The sequence below is a fragment of the Mesocricetus auratus genome, unplaced genomic scaffold (genome assembly GCF_017639785.1).
Source record: "Mesocricetus auratus isolate SY011 unplaced genomic scaffold, BCM_Maur_2.0 Super-Scaffold_100013, whole genome shotgun sequence".
Taxonomy (NCBI): domain Eukaryota; kingdom Metazoa; phylum Chordata; class Mammalia; order Rodentia; family Cricetidae; genus Mesocricetus; species Mesocricetus auratus.
In genome coordinates, this window is record NW_024429196.1 from 35,211,304 (window position 1) to 35,226,314 (window position 15,011).

Sequence of the window (15,011 nt, forward strand, 5' to 3'; positions counted from 1 at the left end):
AGGTAAGAAAGACTGAAGCCAGGGGAAATAGGCAGGACTGTGTGTGTGTGTGTGTGTGTGTGTGTGTACATATACACATGTGAACATGCCTGTACAAGCATGGAGTGTATGAATAAGTAAGTATGAGACAATGATAGAAAGATACAGTGAGACACAGCAAAAGATAAAGAAAAAAGTAAGACAGAGAAGCAGAAAACCAGAGAGATAAACAGAGAGACATAAAGATACAGGAAAAGGGAGATAAAGAGGAAGAGAGACTCTGAGAGTGAGATAAAGAGGGCGCACGCGCGCACATACACACACACAGACAGAGACAGAGACAGTTAGAGACAGAAAGGGGGTGAGGGGAGGAGGGAGAGAGGAGGAAGAAAGGAAGGGGGAGGGAGAGGCTAGGCTGTCTAAGTTTCTCTGTATGTGACTTACTTTAGGTTTGATTATTTTCCTCCTTCAATTGAAGTGGATAACACTGAAATCTCTGCAAACCTTGCTCTTATGGGATGGAGTAGTTCTATTCCAAGGCCAGGATAAGGCGTGTGATCTTCAGTGCATGCTGGATGCCTGCTCTAGGAGGAGCCCTTTTGAGAAATGCTCATGCAACACATGCTGTTACAAATGCTCAGCTGCATCTTCAGCTAAATTTTAAGCTCTTCATTTCAAAAGAATCCATTTTGTTTCTTTTTCTTCTTCAAAAATGACCCAAGACTTGGACATACCTTTCCATAAACAGCCAAGAGAGATTAGAAGCAGCCTTTGCCCATAAGAGGCTTATACACCATAATGAACCCAGTAGCTAAAAGGAGAGCTAGTATCTTTTTTTTTGTAATTATTGGGATCTTGGACAAGAATCTGGAGATAAAGATGTTTAAGTAGAATCCTAATTTACCCTTGACTTTCTGCTCAAGCTAAGGGATTCTCTACTCTCATTATTATTATTCTTTTAATACAAGGAAGAGCCCTTTGCAGAAGGTGGGAGAATGGGGGTTTCAGAAAGATTGGAATTACTGATGTACAGAGAGACTTGAAAGAGAATTCACATGTTTATTAGTGCCAGGGAAACTGGAGTAATAAAATACAGATGCAATAGCTTACCAGATGCTTCTCAGGTGGAGAACATGCTTGTGCACATCACTGTACATGTGAGAAACTAGTCTCTGGTTTTTCTTGTTCTTTGCTTGAATGAGGGCCAAAAACGAAAAGAAAATCCTTATGATGGTGCGGATTTTGTTTTTGTTCCTTGCAATGTGGTTCCAGATACAGTGGAGGAGGATTGCTGGTCCTCCATTATATTGTTGGGTATTAAAGAGTGACTTTCAGTAACAGAGCTTATTACCTGGAAGGAGTCAGGTGCTCTTGAACGTCAACCAGATGATGGCTTTCTTCTCAGCCACATGAAAAAGCTTAGTGGACATTTATTCTTGATTTAAGTGGATCCTAAAGAATCAACATCAAAGCGCACAGTGGAGGGAGTCACATTTATCAGCACTAAATAAACACATGGTGAAGTATGCATAAATATTCTTTATATAAACATGACACAACATTAAATAGTTTAGGTACAGACACACCACTGAGAACACATCCACTGATGTCAAAGTCGGCTGTAAACACCGCCGACTGAATACAAAAGCAGCTTTGGCCCCAGCTCTGGGCTCACAACACAGATGGATGCCCCGCACAAGGGAAGGGTTCTCCACAGCCCTCCCATCCCCCCACCCACTCCCCACACAGTCCCAGCAGAAGGAAAAGAAGGAAGGAACCCAACAATACAGCAGCCACGAGAACAAGAGCAGCAGACTCCTCCCCTGGAGAAAACACGGTGCACTTGGGGCAATTCAAAGGATAATGCAAAATTCGCTTGTCACAATGGAAAGAAATAAATTTTGAAGCAATACTTTTTCAAGTGCAATTCTTTCTTCAGAGGACCTGTGGCTTCTTAGACACCAACCATTCCTGGGTGAAGGTTATACAGTGATGACCAAAAGGTCCTGGCTCCTGCTAAATAACAGGAGGTAAGCCCTACTTTCCTCCAGAAGGTGCCAAGTAGCAGGAAGTGAAATACAATACTTTCTGCCAGGCCTTGGCACAGTATTTCCTTCGCCTTTCCATGTAAATGTAGATATATTGCTGTATGTGACATTCAAAGGTGACTCTAGGATTGAGTTTCAAGCAGTTTAGATCCCAGAAAATTTGTTTTGAAACATTCAGATTTGGACGACTAAATTCAAACATGTACATAAGTTCATTCTTTCAAGCTCAGAGAGGCCCTAGTTCAGCTCTGTAGATAGCGTTAACAGCCAAGGAGACAGTACGCACACAGAGTCCAGTCAAGGCGTGGTACCGACTGACCCTTGAGACTGTCCATCTAGCACAGGTTTGCCGAGAAGGCCTGGCTTCTCTGGGATGGATATTATTCTTCAGGGTGGTTTGTGGAAAACAGCTCCAGTGTCAAAAACCCAGACCCAAACACAACATTAAACCAGGCTTAATTCACTGTCCATATCATATTAGGATCCTAGAGAATTTCAGTTACCAAAGTACTGAAAGCATACAAGATAGGAACATTTGGCCAGTTCACTGTTCCCCAACATGTTATATACACTATGTGTGTGCGTGCTGAACTCACACATGTATAGATATGCACGTATTCATATGCAATTTTATTTGTATGAAACTTGAATTGCACAAAACAGTAGTTTGCAAGAACCAAGAATCAAATCCACAAATAGAGTTTAACAACACACCGAAAGGGGACAGAAGCTGACTGGGACAAGAGGCGTCAGCTTTGCAATGTACAAAATAACTCAGAACCACAGATATCCAAGCCTGCCATGCTTCACATGGGGTCTGGATGGACACTTTGGGACCCTTGGGAAGAGCACACAGCAACTAGTGCAGCGAGGCTCACCTGTGATTTCAGAGCTGATGGGAATTAAAAGACCTAGGCAAACCAATGTCAGAGGATACTTGCTTCAAGACAATATGTTTTTCTCTTTAAGAAAAAAACACTTTGAAGTCTATTTCAGAATATATCTCTTTATGGTCAGCAGTATGCTTTCCTTTCTTTCCTGCTGAATTGGCATTTGGCCAAAATCAGTTTATTCATTGGATCAGTAAACAGGCAGCTTCTCTCCTGTGTGGTTGATAAAACCCCTTTTATCACCATCAGGAATGGCCTCCCACCTGCGCCAGACTCCTGCTAGGCTGTGTGGGCTGATGTGCGAGTGTGGTCACTGCTCCAGACAAACCCTTTTTCTACAAGGCCTGCTCGGGCACTCGCTTGTGAAAAATGACTGACTGTCTTTGCTGGTACTGCTGTTTGCGTCTCTTTCTGTTGTCACACTGGCACAAGAGAAGCATCTTGAAGGTGGTTCTGAATGTTTTGTTGCACAGGGCATAGCATACGGGGTTCACGGTGCTGTTGATATAGCATAGCCAGTAGCCCAGATTCCAATAGGTTTTGGGGATGCAGCTATCACAGAAGGTATTCACCAGGACCATGATGTTATAGGGGGTCCAGGTGATGATGAAGGCCAGCAAGATGGCACTGAGGGTCTGGGCTGCTTTCTTCTCCTTGATGAGCGACATTCTTTTCCGCTTGGTGATCTGACTTCTGGTCTTCAGAGCAAACCTCTTAGCCAGTGTGGCTTCCTTGAAGGACAGTGGTAGAGTGGCTGTGGTCTTGTCCACCGAGGAGTTGGTGTCAGAGGTCTTGGTTGTATCCACAGCAGACTCTAACTGGATGGGAAGCTTGGAGAAGTCCTTCTGACAACTGTCACCATCATCCATGCTCTTCTGAACCTGAAGCTTATTGGCATTTCTCTCTACATCAACAGTCCCCAGGTCTTCATCTGGCAACTGCAGGTTGTCTGAGGAGGGTAGCTTGGTAGAATTGAGGATGGTGCTATGCCCTGGAAGCTTGAGCACAATAGAGTAGATGGCTCTGGTCTCTGAGCCAATGTCCTCTTCATCGGAGGAGGCAGAGTTTTCCAGGGAGGCAGCAGCGTCGTTGTTATTCCAGCTGTCACTGCTGCTGTGGTCTTGGTCCATCTGCTCAACACTGGGCTTCCAGCTTTTGGTTGTGAACCAGAAGTGACAGCGACCATACTTCCTCCTGGATGAGCGCTTCATGCTTTGCTGTTGTAGTTCATAGCTGCTGCAGCTTCGAGAACTACCTGAGGGGTGGACAAAGTTTTCTGCCTCAGCTTCTGTCCCAGAGGCCTGTAGCCCAGCCAGCTCTTTGGTACGTTTTTCAGTTTCCTTATAGATTCTCCAATATAAAATAGTCATGATGGTGACCGGCATATAAAAGGCAGCAATCGCTGTGCCGAAGGTGATGGTGGGCTCACTCAGGAACTGAATGAAACATTCTCCTGGGGGCACAGTTCTCTTCCCTACAAAGTATTGCCAGAACAAGATGGCAGGAGCCCACAGGACAAAAGAGATGACCCAAGCCAAACCAATCATCACACCAGCTCGCTTTGTTGTTCGTTTGGCTCGGTAGGTGAGTGGCCTTGTGATGGAGAAGTACCTGTCGAAGCTGATAACCAGCAGATTCATGACTGAAGCATTGCTGGCCACATAGTCAATGGAAAGCCAGAGGTCACAGGCTAAGTTCCCCAGTGCCCAGCGATTCATAATGATGTAGGTAGTGAACAGGTTCATGGAAATGACCCCGATGATCAGATCTGCACAGGCCAGGCTTAAGAGGAAGTAGTTGTTGACTGTCTTCAGCTGTTTGTTGACCTTAAATGCCACAATGACAAGGATGTTGCCAATGATGGTCACCAATGCCAGGAAGCCTGTTAAGAATGCAATGAAGACCACTTGCCAGACAGTGTGACCCCCCAGAGGGTCACTGGAGGTGTCGTTTGAGGAGAAATTCCCAGCTGCTTGTGAAATGTTATAGCTGCCCAAGTGAGTGACTGTCCCCAAGGGCAGCCCTGCCTCTGAGGAACTGTGCACCCAGGAAGAGCTGATGTTGGGAAACAAAGCCGAGGTTGTACTGTTACTGTGCAAGGTCATTGTGACTCTCTGACATAGTCTGGGGAAAAAAGAGAAAAGATGAAGTTAGGAAAGATCTTTGTCCTGTCTGGTATTTTTCTTACATTTTCATATATACATATATATATATATATCCCTCTAAAGATTAAATTTGATCTTTGACCATTACATATAATCATAATAAATACAACCAACCCAAATTTCTATTAATCCCCTCCACTCCTGTCTACTTGTCCCTTCATCTCCACAAATCTTTCTTACGAGCCTGTCTAATTTTTGTTTTGGGAGTGGATTACAATCTGTAACCCAAGCAGGTCTGGAACTCACTCCTTAGCCCTCAGACTTGTGGCTTTTCTGCCTTAGTCCCAGAGTTAGAATGAGGCATGCATCACACTAGTTTTGTATGGCCTGCATTTAGGATGCGTGTTACAAGGCATAAACTTCAAAGCCACACATGATCCTGTTAATCCTCTAATGTGAAGGGAAGAAGTCAAGGGCATGCCAGGTTGGTTTGTTCAAGGCAGGATAATTAGCAAAGGAATTGACCTTTGTACTTTCCCTCATATGTGTACATGCATTTCATGGGACACTGACGTCAAATACAACTGAGCCCCGATTCCTCTGATTACCCACTCTCATTTTCACAGGGGAAAAGGATCAGATGCTTATATGGCAATCATTCAACCACAGAGTTCCCTTCATTCTGCTTGGTAAATGGATGTGAATTATTTGCATTCTACCCACCTGATAAAATGATGAACATTTAAATGATGAACATTTTAGACATCTGATATTTCAGACATAAGCAACTTGAAGATGATACCAGTTATTTAATCCTTACTGAAATGATTCAACCCGAAGAAAGAGGGAAATAGTGTCCATCACTTCACAGAATAATATCTCTTTATTTTCATTTTTACATAGCTCAAACCGGTCTCAAAATACTATGTAGCCAAGGATGACTTGAATTCTTATCCTTCAGTTTCTGACTCTGGAGTGTAAGTATTAAAGGCAGCTTCACTACTCAGGGCCTTCTGCATGGTATGAAGCCACTCTGATAACTGAGCTACATTCTTAGCTCATGACATTGTGTCTTTAAACATTATTGAAAATATGTAATGAGTATGCTCATTTCTTATATACTTTCTGAAGAGGGTATCGAATTCCCTAGAATTGGAGTTACAGATGGTTGTGAGCCAAGATAGATGCTGGGAATCAAACTCAGGTCCTGTGCAAGAGTAATGAAGTGCTCTTAACCACCAAGTCATCTCTCCAGCCCTCTAATTCTATTTCTTTTTCTTATCATGATCATGGGGCAACATTAGCAGTCTGCATCCATGTTTTTGAAAGACTAGCTGCTTAGCATTTCTTCTTTTTAGAATACATCATTTTTGGAGCTTGTTTTGGGTCTCTGCTCTGGACAAGAGTGTCTGTTTTCTGTCATAGTTCATTACAGCACTCCACAGCTATGTCTTCATGAATGGAAAGATCTCATCAGGCCACTAGATGGCAAAGTTGACTCAAAGAACAACCTGGATGCTAGAAGATGCCTAAGCAGCAGGCTGTCCCAGAGCTTAGTTCAGTCATGCGGGCGGTGGAAGATATCAAACAGGGTGGACAGAGCTTTGCAATCAAACATGTCTTTAAAGGGACTCAAACTTATGAACTTAGCCCTCATATTCATTTCAAGCTGTGAGGAGGAGAATGTTGCCTAATATGGTACAACGGTTCTTGTTGTGAACAAAACATTTCCGAATGCCAAATGTGGGATAAAACTCAACTTAAAAAGGAGAAAGCTTGTTTTTAAAAAGACGATGTATCAGACTGCCTCCCTGGTTACTGCCTTTCATAAACTTTTATTCGACATGACAACAAAAATGTAAGATGCTTGGAAAAGGCCTCTTATATCAGTAACGCTGAGACTTGGCATCGGCTCATGAAGTAACATGGTCTACCTTAAAAACAAACATCTAAGTTGAATGATTGTGGAGCTCCACGAGCACCTTTCGAGCCTAAAACATTTTTATTAGTCTTTTTAGAGAAATAGAATGAAGTAAAAAGCAAACATGAGTAGTTCTTTTAAACATTAGTAAGATCCCCTTACTCAGAGAGGGTTAGTGCATTGTCCCAACACGTTCTTGGAGGAGAGAAAACCTTTACAATCTAAGACTGACTTCCTGCATTTCAACATTCTGAAGGTCATTCAATGTCATTTGCTCTGACCTCTGTGCTTTTGTGGTGGAAGAGAAGATGCCACACTCTAAGGAAAGACCCCTTGATCTTACACAACTGTGGACATAATTTTGGTTAAAGATCTCCTAGGGGGCTGCGTGATGGCTCAGTGGGTAAAGCACTGGTCTCATGAGCACAAGGGAAAGAATCCAAGCAGAAAGGTGGTGCCACAGCACATGCCCACGGTGAGGTGGGAGGCAGACAGGAGGATCCCTGGAAGCTTGCTGGTCAGCTGTCTTATTATACACAGTCACAGTACAACAGGGATGCTGTTCTGTCTCAAGAAAAGCTGAAGGTGGGGACTGAAACCTGAGGTGGTCCCCTGACCTCCATATGTGCCCTGTGGTGTGTAGGTGTGTATTCATCTGCACTCACACACATGAACATGCCTGTACACACACACACACACACACACACAATTCATATTCACACATAAAAGAGTAGAAAAAAATCTTCTGGTAAAAAAATCCCCCCACTCTGGAATGAAGATTTAGCATATGTCAACACATATACAGCAAGGTCACTCAGTGAAGACCACTCATTTGGCCCACTATTGCTACTAACAAGTTAGACTCCTTATGTTTCTTCAAAGGTCCATACTTAGCAAACTCTGTCTTTGTAGTCAGACATGTTCCACATATCTGATTCCCATTAATACCCCCACTTATTTACACACTCCAATGGATACATATTTGTACACACACTTTAAGTTTGAAAAAAAAACCAAAAGTAGAAGCAGTGTGTGAGGTAGATAGAGGAAGTCCTGCCACAGCACTTGAGGAGTCAGGAGATGTCCCCAAACACCAACACCTGGCAGGTCACACAGCCCTCTGATCTTGCTTCCTCATTATAGAAAAATGCAGAATATAATACTGGAGGATGAGATAGAAATGAACCCCAAGAATAGCCAGCCTGATCCATAGTAGTTTCTTAAAAATGGTAAGATTAATTGAATACTCCTCCCTGACTGGTTATGGAATGGCCTATTCAAAGATTTACAAAAGCTCACTTTTTGTTGAGTCTAAAGTGATGGCTCTCACTCCAGGAAGCTCTTCCCCTAGGGGACATTTGGCAATGTCTGTTACTCCTGTAAGAACCTGAAGAGAATGTGTTTTTGGCATCTAGTGGGTAGATGGTAGGGATGCAGCAGACACAGGACAAAGAACTGTCTGGCTTCAAGCATCAGTAAGGCTGAGATGGACAAGCCCTGGCACAAACAGACAGAAAGAGGTTCAGAAACATGTCATAATACTCTGTTTTGCCAGAAAAAATCTGGACACTATCCTGGTACTCATTTATGTGGCAATCTCCAATTCTATTCAATAATCAGCTCTGGGAGTGTGGAAGTGACATGTTTGCCTTGCATATCTGAAGACCTGTCATGTATTCCCTAGGACCACGTAAGAAAAACTAGGTGTGGTTAAACATACTCAGCACTCCAGCTCTGGGGAGGTAGATTATTTAGGCTTCTTGTCAGCTAGTCTTGCCTTACCACAATAAGTTCTAAGCCAATGAGAGATTGTGTGTCAAAAAGAAGGTGGAATTGGTGACCCCGATGACCTGAGTTTGATTCCTGGAAGCCATGTAAAGAAGCCAGATACAGCGGTTGACATCTGTCATCCTTGCCCCAGCCCTCGTAAGACACTCACTTATACATACACAGTATTGGGTGTTTACTTATACACATAAAATAATGAGATAAAAAAGGTAGAAGTAAAGAACTCTTGAAAAGCTATTCTCTGGTTTCCACTTGTATGTCACAGCACTTTTGCACCCCACAGTCATACACACGCAGTAAAACAAAACAAAACAAAACCCAAGGTGGGTAGCACCGGAAGGACCATAGCCAAGGCTGTGTACACAAACATGCAGAACCCAGGACACCACACAGGCAGGCTGGCTCCTCAGTCTAGGCCTGACCTCTGCCCTAGCAAGCACTTCAGTCATGAACAAACCCAAATTTCAAACAATGTGTGTTTACAAAGCAGAAAGTAGGAACCCAGTCCTCTTGCTCTTGTCTCTCATTCTCAGGTCCCTGAGGTAACCACTGGCAACAGTTTACTTAATAAGTAAATATTTGTTAGGGGAATGGAGTGTCCTTATATAATGTGGTCTTCTGCAGAATTATACATGTGCATTTTAAGCACTTATTTCATGCCAGGCACTGTTGTATACATATGTATTAAGTCATTCAGTCCTTGCCTCCATACTGTGAATTGAGTCAATTACTTAATTGTCACTTGAGATGATGGAGGTATTGGCAAGTCCATTGGTGGCCAGGGTCACACAGCTCCTAAGAGAAAGAATTAAGAATTGGCTCAAGGGCTGGGGAGATAGCTCAGGTCATATGCTTCCTGTGGAAGCATGAAGAGTTCCATGTAAAAAACCTGGGCTTTGTGGTGTGTGCTTTTAATCCCAGTACTGGGGAGCTAGAGAGAGGTGGCTTCCAGGAGCCTCTGGCCAGTCAGTCTAGACTATTTAGCAAGTTTCTTATCAGTGATAGACCCTGTCTCAAAAAAAACCAACCAAGGTAGAGAATTTACAAGGATCAAGATTTGAGGTTCTCTCTGTCTCTCCCTCCCTCCCTCCCTCCCTCCCTCCTTCCCTCCCTCCCTCCCTCCCTCCTTCCTTCCCTCCCTCCGTCTCTCCCTCCCTTCCTCCCTCTGTCTCTGTCTCTCCCTCTCTCTGTCTCTCTGTCTCTCTGTCTCTCTCTCTCTCTCTCTCTCTCACACACACACACACAACCATTGATTCTAGACAAATTCACTGGGATTTTCTCCTAACAACTCAAAAGTGTTACAGGCTCTAATTTCTTTCTTTCTCTCACTTAACAGTAGGTTACAGACATTGTTTCTTATTCAGTGCAAATAAGCCTTAGTGTCACACATGTTTGGAAAGGAGCAAGGGACCATCCAGGATCCAGTAGTTGGCACACCATGTCCTTGGCTCAAGTGGAATTTCCAGGGCAGCAGAGTGCACAAGATACTGTGTTTGCTAAAAACTCTTCTAAATGAAATGTTGCAGAGCTCAGCATCAGTGAGGCCAACACAAATCTCAAAAATTCTTCCAAAAATAAAATAGCTGGTTTCCAGAACAATCTCTCCTGAAGCTCCTTACTGTGTTAGTAGGGAATGGAAGCTTAATATATCAGGTTCTCGTGTTCAAATGAACCAGACACCAATTGTCAGCTCCATATTCCACAACAGAGCAGCATATCCAAGAGATGAATAGATATGAAAGGATTCAGATGGATCCGATGATGGACCAGGAACTCACAGATGTATTCATTAAACACCAAGGGCATGGGCACATTGTGATTAAAATGTTAAGTGTAAATTAAATTCCTTAAATTTGATATGTAAACACTGAAGATAGGAGTTTTACCCTAAAAATACTATCTGTAGAAACGAGAACAGAGAAAATTGTGAGAACCAAAATAAAATAATAATAAAATGTATATTTTGGCAGCACCTGTGCCATTAAATATTAGAAAACAATGACCTCTTGTTTTGAATTTCCTGTATCAACTGGAAACTAGAGCTCATGCTAGTGTGAATTCTGGCCCTCTGGGACTCAGAACAAAGAGGCAAGGAAGAAAGTTGAGCCAGTCAAACAAACAAACAAAAAACCAAGACACAAGAGGGATAAGACTGAAAAAAAATTAAATACCAAAAGTGTGAAATCAATACAAATAGACTCATTCAGCTGAAAAAAGAAGAAACCCTTACATAAGCAAACAGAAAGTGACAACTGCCCCTCTAATGCCCAGTCTGGTGCCTAGAATTATTCTCAGACCTCTCCATTCCATTGCACATGATTTGACTGACACTTGACTCACCCCTGGGCTGTGCATGAGCATTCGGTCATGATAAATGTGTTTGTATAATATATTCCTTCCCGATCTGTGTTCCATACAGTGTGCGGATCTACATGCAACAAGGGGTATGTGTCTGCAAGGTCTGTAAGTTGACAATGGTTACCTGCATTCTGCTCAGGTAGCTTCACCTTCTGAGGCTCAACCCTCTCTCTCCTGGGACCGTATATGTAAAGCAGAAAGTTCAGTGGTTTAGATGTGATGAAATCTCTGTCAAATATTGCATAGACTATATCTTCATTGCTATGATTATTGTCTTAAGTTACATCTTAGTGTTTTATGTTTTGTGTGTTCATGTGTACGTGTTTGTGTGTGCTCAGTCACAGGTGTGCTTGACCGTGTTTGTGGATATGGAGGCAAGGATGTCATGAGTTTCCTTTCATTAGTCTCTATTTTTTAAAGACAGTGTCTTTCACTGAAATAGCTTGCTATTTCAGCTAGACTGCCTGACCAGTCACCCCCAGTGATCCTCCAGTTTCCGTCCAGCCACAGGACAATTTTAGCGTTATAGGAGTGTCCAGCCATGCTTGGTTTCTACATGGCTGCTGGGAATCTGAATTCAGGTTCTTGCACTTGTGCAGCAGATATTCTTAGCCCCTGATGCATCTTGCCAGCCCCTATGGACTATGTCTTGATGAGGATGGCATTCATTGCATCTTGCATACAATTAGCCTACTGCAGGAGAGTGGCCAATCTTCTATGAAGAAATTCAATTTTATTTTTTGCAATTGGTAACTTGTAGATTAGAATGATTTAAAACTGGGCGGTGGTGGTGCACACCTTTAATCCCAGCACTTGGGAGACAAAGGCAGTCAGATCTCTGTGAGTTCAAGGCCAGCCTGGTCTACAGAGCAATTTCCAGGACAGCCAAGCCTATATACAGAGGAAACCTGTCTTGAAACCCCCCAAAAAAAGGATTTTTAAAATCTTTTTGATGTTAGACTCAATGAGTTATATTGCATTTGAGGCTGCACTATCATGTGTCATGCCATTTATTGTCTTGTTACTTCTGGTTGTACAACGTCACCCAGCTATAACAATCAATATTGTCCACCATGTAGTGAGTGTTTCCATATGTCACTCAGTATATGTCATTATCTAAATTCTTCAAACTAAAGCCCTTTATCTCTGGAATGGGGGCATTTTATGTATAAGGAAACAAAGGTTCCCAGGGCCTAAGAAGCAGCTTGTCTAAGACACCTTTGAGTGGTTAAGTAGCAGTGGTTGGATGTGGACTGTGAGTACTGGATTCTAAAACTTCACTGAAACTCCTCTCTCTGAATGGGCTAAGGAGGCCCACCCCTGGCTGAGACATCTCACCAAACCGTTCTCCAACCCCATGGGTAGCTGATGGCAGCTGGGGGAGGGAAAGACAGTTTTAGATTGCCCCTGCTCCAGTGGATGGCGCCCTTTACCCATGTGCATGTGGGTAGCACTAATCAGACTCAGTGAAATACAAAAAAGGATGAAGAGTGGGAAGAGGAGAGACATGAAGTTGGGAGGGGGATGTGGAGGGGTCTGTGAGGGGCTGGAGAGGCTGTAGAGGGCCTATATGATCTAAATACATTGTGTTTGTGTATAAAATTACAGAAGAATACTTAAAGAATAAACAAAACCTAAAGCCCCTCTCATCCTTTAAATCCTTTCAACCAACAGAACCATGGGTCGTCTATGGTCATTAACCACCTGATCACTTTCACCTTTGTACACCGCCAACTCTAATTTGGTGCTGATGTGACTCTTCCTTCTGATGACTGAACCAGGAAAGGTGTCACAAGAGAATTCAAAGCTAATGACCCTCCCTGAATTCCTTTAATTCTTATTTTAAAATTAAAATTATGAACACATATGAATTCACAGACTAAATTTTCACTATTTCCATGTATGCATATACTTTGCACTGATCATGCCCATTCCTCCTTCTGTTGGTGTTTGAGTTTAAATTCCTGGAAGCAAGCATTATCTGTTCTTACATCCCTGCCCACCACCACTGTGCTCCTGGCTCTTGGGCCAGTCTGCAGTTTAAAACTGCTTATGCTTCTGTTGGGGGCAAGAGTACAAGCTCAGCTCATCCATCCCAGCTGGGAGCGGTCACTCAGGACCAACTGGAGAAAGCACTGAACAAGTAAGTGGGCCAGCTTACAGCCAGCAGTTCACTGTGGCTACGACAAAGTCCCTGCTGCTCTGCACCACTGGGCAATCCTGAGTGAATCGGTCTACACAGGCCATTGGTAGCACTCAAGACTGAATGGAAAAGAATTCTCTAAGCTGACTTTATCAAGCTGCAGTGTTAAGATTGTGGTTTCCTTCCCTTGGTCCTGACAAATCAGCAAACCTGAGTGTGGGAAACCAGGGAGATGTAGGAAAGTTAAGTAGTACACCCCGTGGCTTCTTGGTGAAGAAGTCTGATATATCCTGTCTACTTATCACTGCAGTTCCCATTGACAAGGAGTACTGGCTTCATAGTGTGTCTCCACTGATCATCTACAGTCTCATTTCAAGTCTTCCTTTCAACTGTGAAAAATATCCCTTCTTTTCTTCTGGTTTCTGTGTCCCCCATGAATTCTTAGTCATGTAGCACAGGCCAGCCTCAAACTTAATGTTGTAATCCAGGCAAACCTGGTCTCACCCCTTGGCACATGGCAAGCTCTATACTCAGGTGCAAAGGTCCCTTTAAGAGGCAAGCTCCACCCAGCTTCAGGTGAGCTTGAGTCCTCCTGGGACTCCTCCCCTGGCCATGACCCACTCCCTCAATCTTCCAGGCCACTCCTGGCATCCAGAGGACCTGCCCACACAGGAAGGCATCAGTCCTTCCAGACCCCACCCTCAGGCATGCCCAGCTTCAGGTGAGCTTGGATTCTCCTAGGGACTCCTTCCCCACCCATTACCCACCCCCACAATCTTCCAGAGGCTGCTCCTGGCATTGAGAGGACCTGCCCACACAGGAAAGACATCAGTCCTCACAGACCCAACCCCCTGCTCTTCCCACACCTGCACGCCCACCCCCAGGTGACCTTGGGTTCTCTTGGGACCCCTCCCCCGCCCATCACCCACTCCCTCAATCTTCAGGGCCTGCTCCTGGTATCAAGAGGACCCATCCACACCCTTCCAGACACCACCCACCAGCGTGCCCAGCTTCAGCTTTAGGAACGAAGGAGACCAATGGAGATAGAAAGACCCCACCTGTACCCACTGGAAGAAGAGATGGGAAGAAGACAGAATAAGAATTCACTCAGCAATAGAAAGACCAATATGATTCCATCAGAATCTAGAGACCACACACCAGCAAGATCTGAAAAGCACAATATAGATGAAGCAGAAGAGACAGACCTTAAAAATTATTTTATGGCAAGGCATTGGTGGCGCATGCCTTTAATCCCAGCACTTGGGAGGCAGAGACAGGCAGATCTCTGTGAGTTCGAGGCCAGCCTGGTCTACAGAGCTAGTTCCAGGACAGCCTCCAAAACAGTACAGAGAAACCCTGTCTGGAAAAACCAAAAAAAATATTTCATGAAGATGATAGAGACCCTAGAAGAGGAAACAAGGAATTCCTTTAAAGAAATAGAAGAAAAAACAAACAAAAAATACATGAAATGGAGGAAAAGACGAACCAAAAAATTCAAGAAATAAACAAATCTCTTAAAGAATCTAAAGTGTACCAAGAAAAAAACAACCAAACAAATGAAGGAAACAACTCAAACAGTTGAAGGATTGAAAGCTGAATTAGAAACAATAAAGAAAACACAGAATGAGGGGATGCTGGAAATAGAAAAGCTGGGTAAACGATCAGGAACTACAGATGCAAGTATCACCAATAGCATACAAGAGATGGAGGAGAGAATCTCAGGTGTTGAAGACTCATTAGAGGATATACAGTCATCAATCAAAAAAAAAACCTCTCAAA

The 15,011-nt window shown here is 43.5% G+C and overlaps 1 protein-coding gene across 5 annotated transcripts in view; it reads right to left on the bottom strand.

The window, feature by feature from the left end:
* Positions 1 to 1,018: 1,018 nt before the first annotated feature.
* Positions 1,019 to 15,011, bottom strand: part of Chrm3 (cholinergic receptor muscarinic 3) — a 351,264-nt gene continuing 337,271 nt past the window's right edge. For all 5 annotated transcript variants that reach the window (XM_040755585.1, XM_021228184.2, XM_021228183.2 and 2 more), the window contains one exon: positions 1,019 to 5,041. In XM_040755585.1, coding sequence (XP_040611519.1) covers positions 3,253 to 5,022 — 1,770 coding nt within the window. In that variant the 5' untranslated portion in view covers positions 5,023 to 5,041 and the 3' untranslated portion in view covers positions 1,019 to 3,252. The remainder of the gene's footprint in view (positions 5,042 to 15,011) is intronic.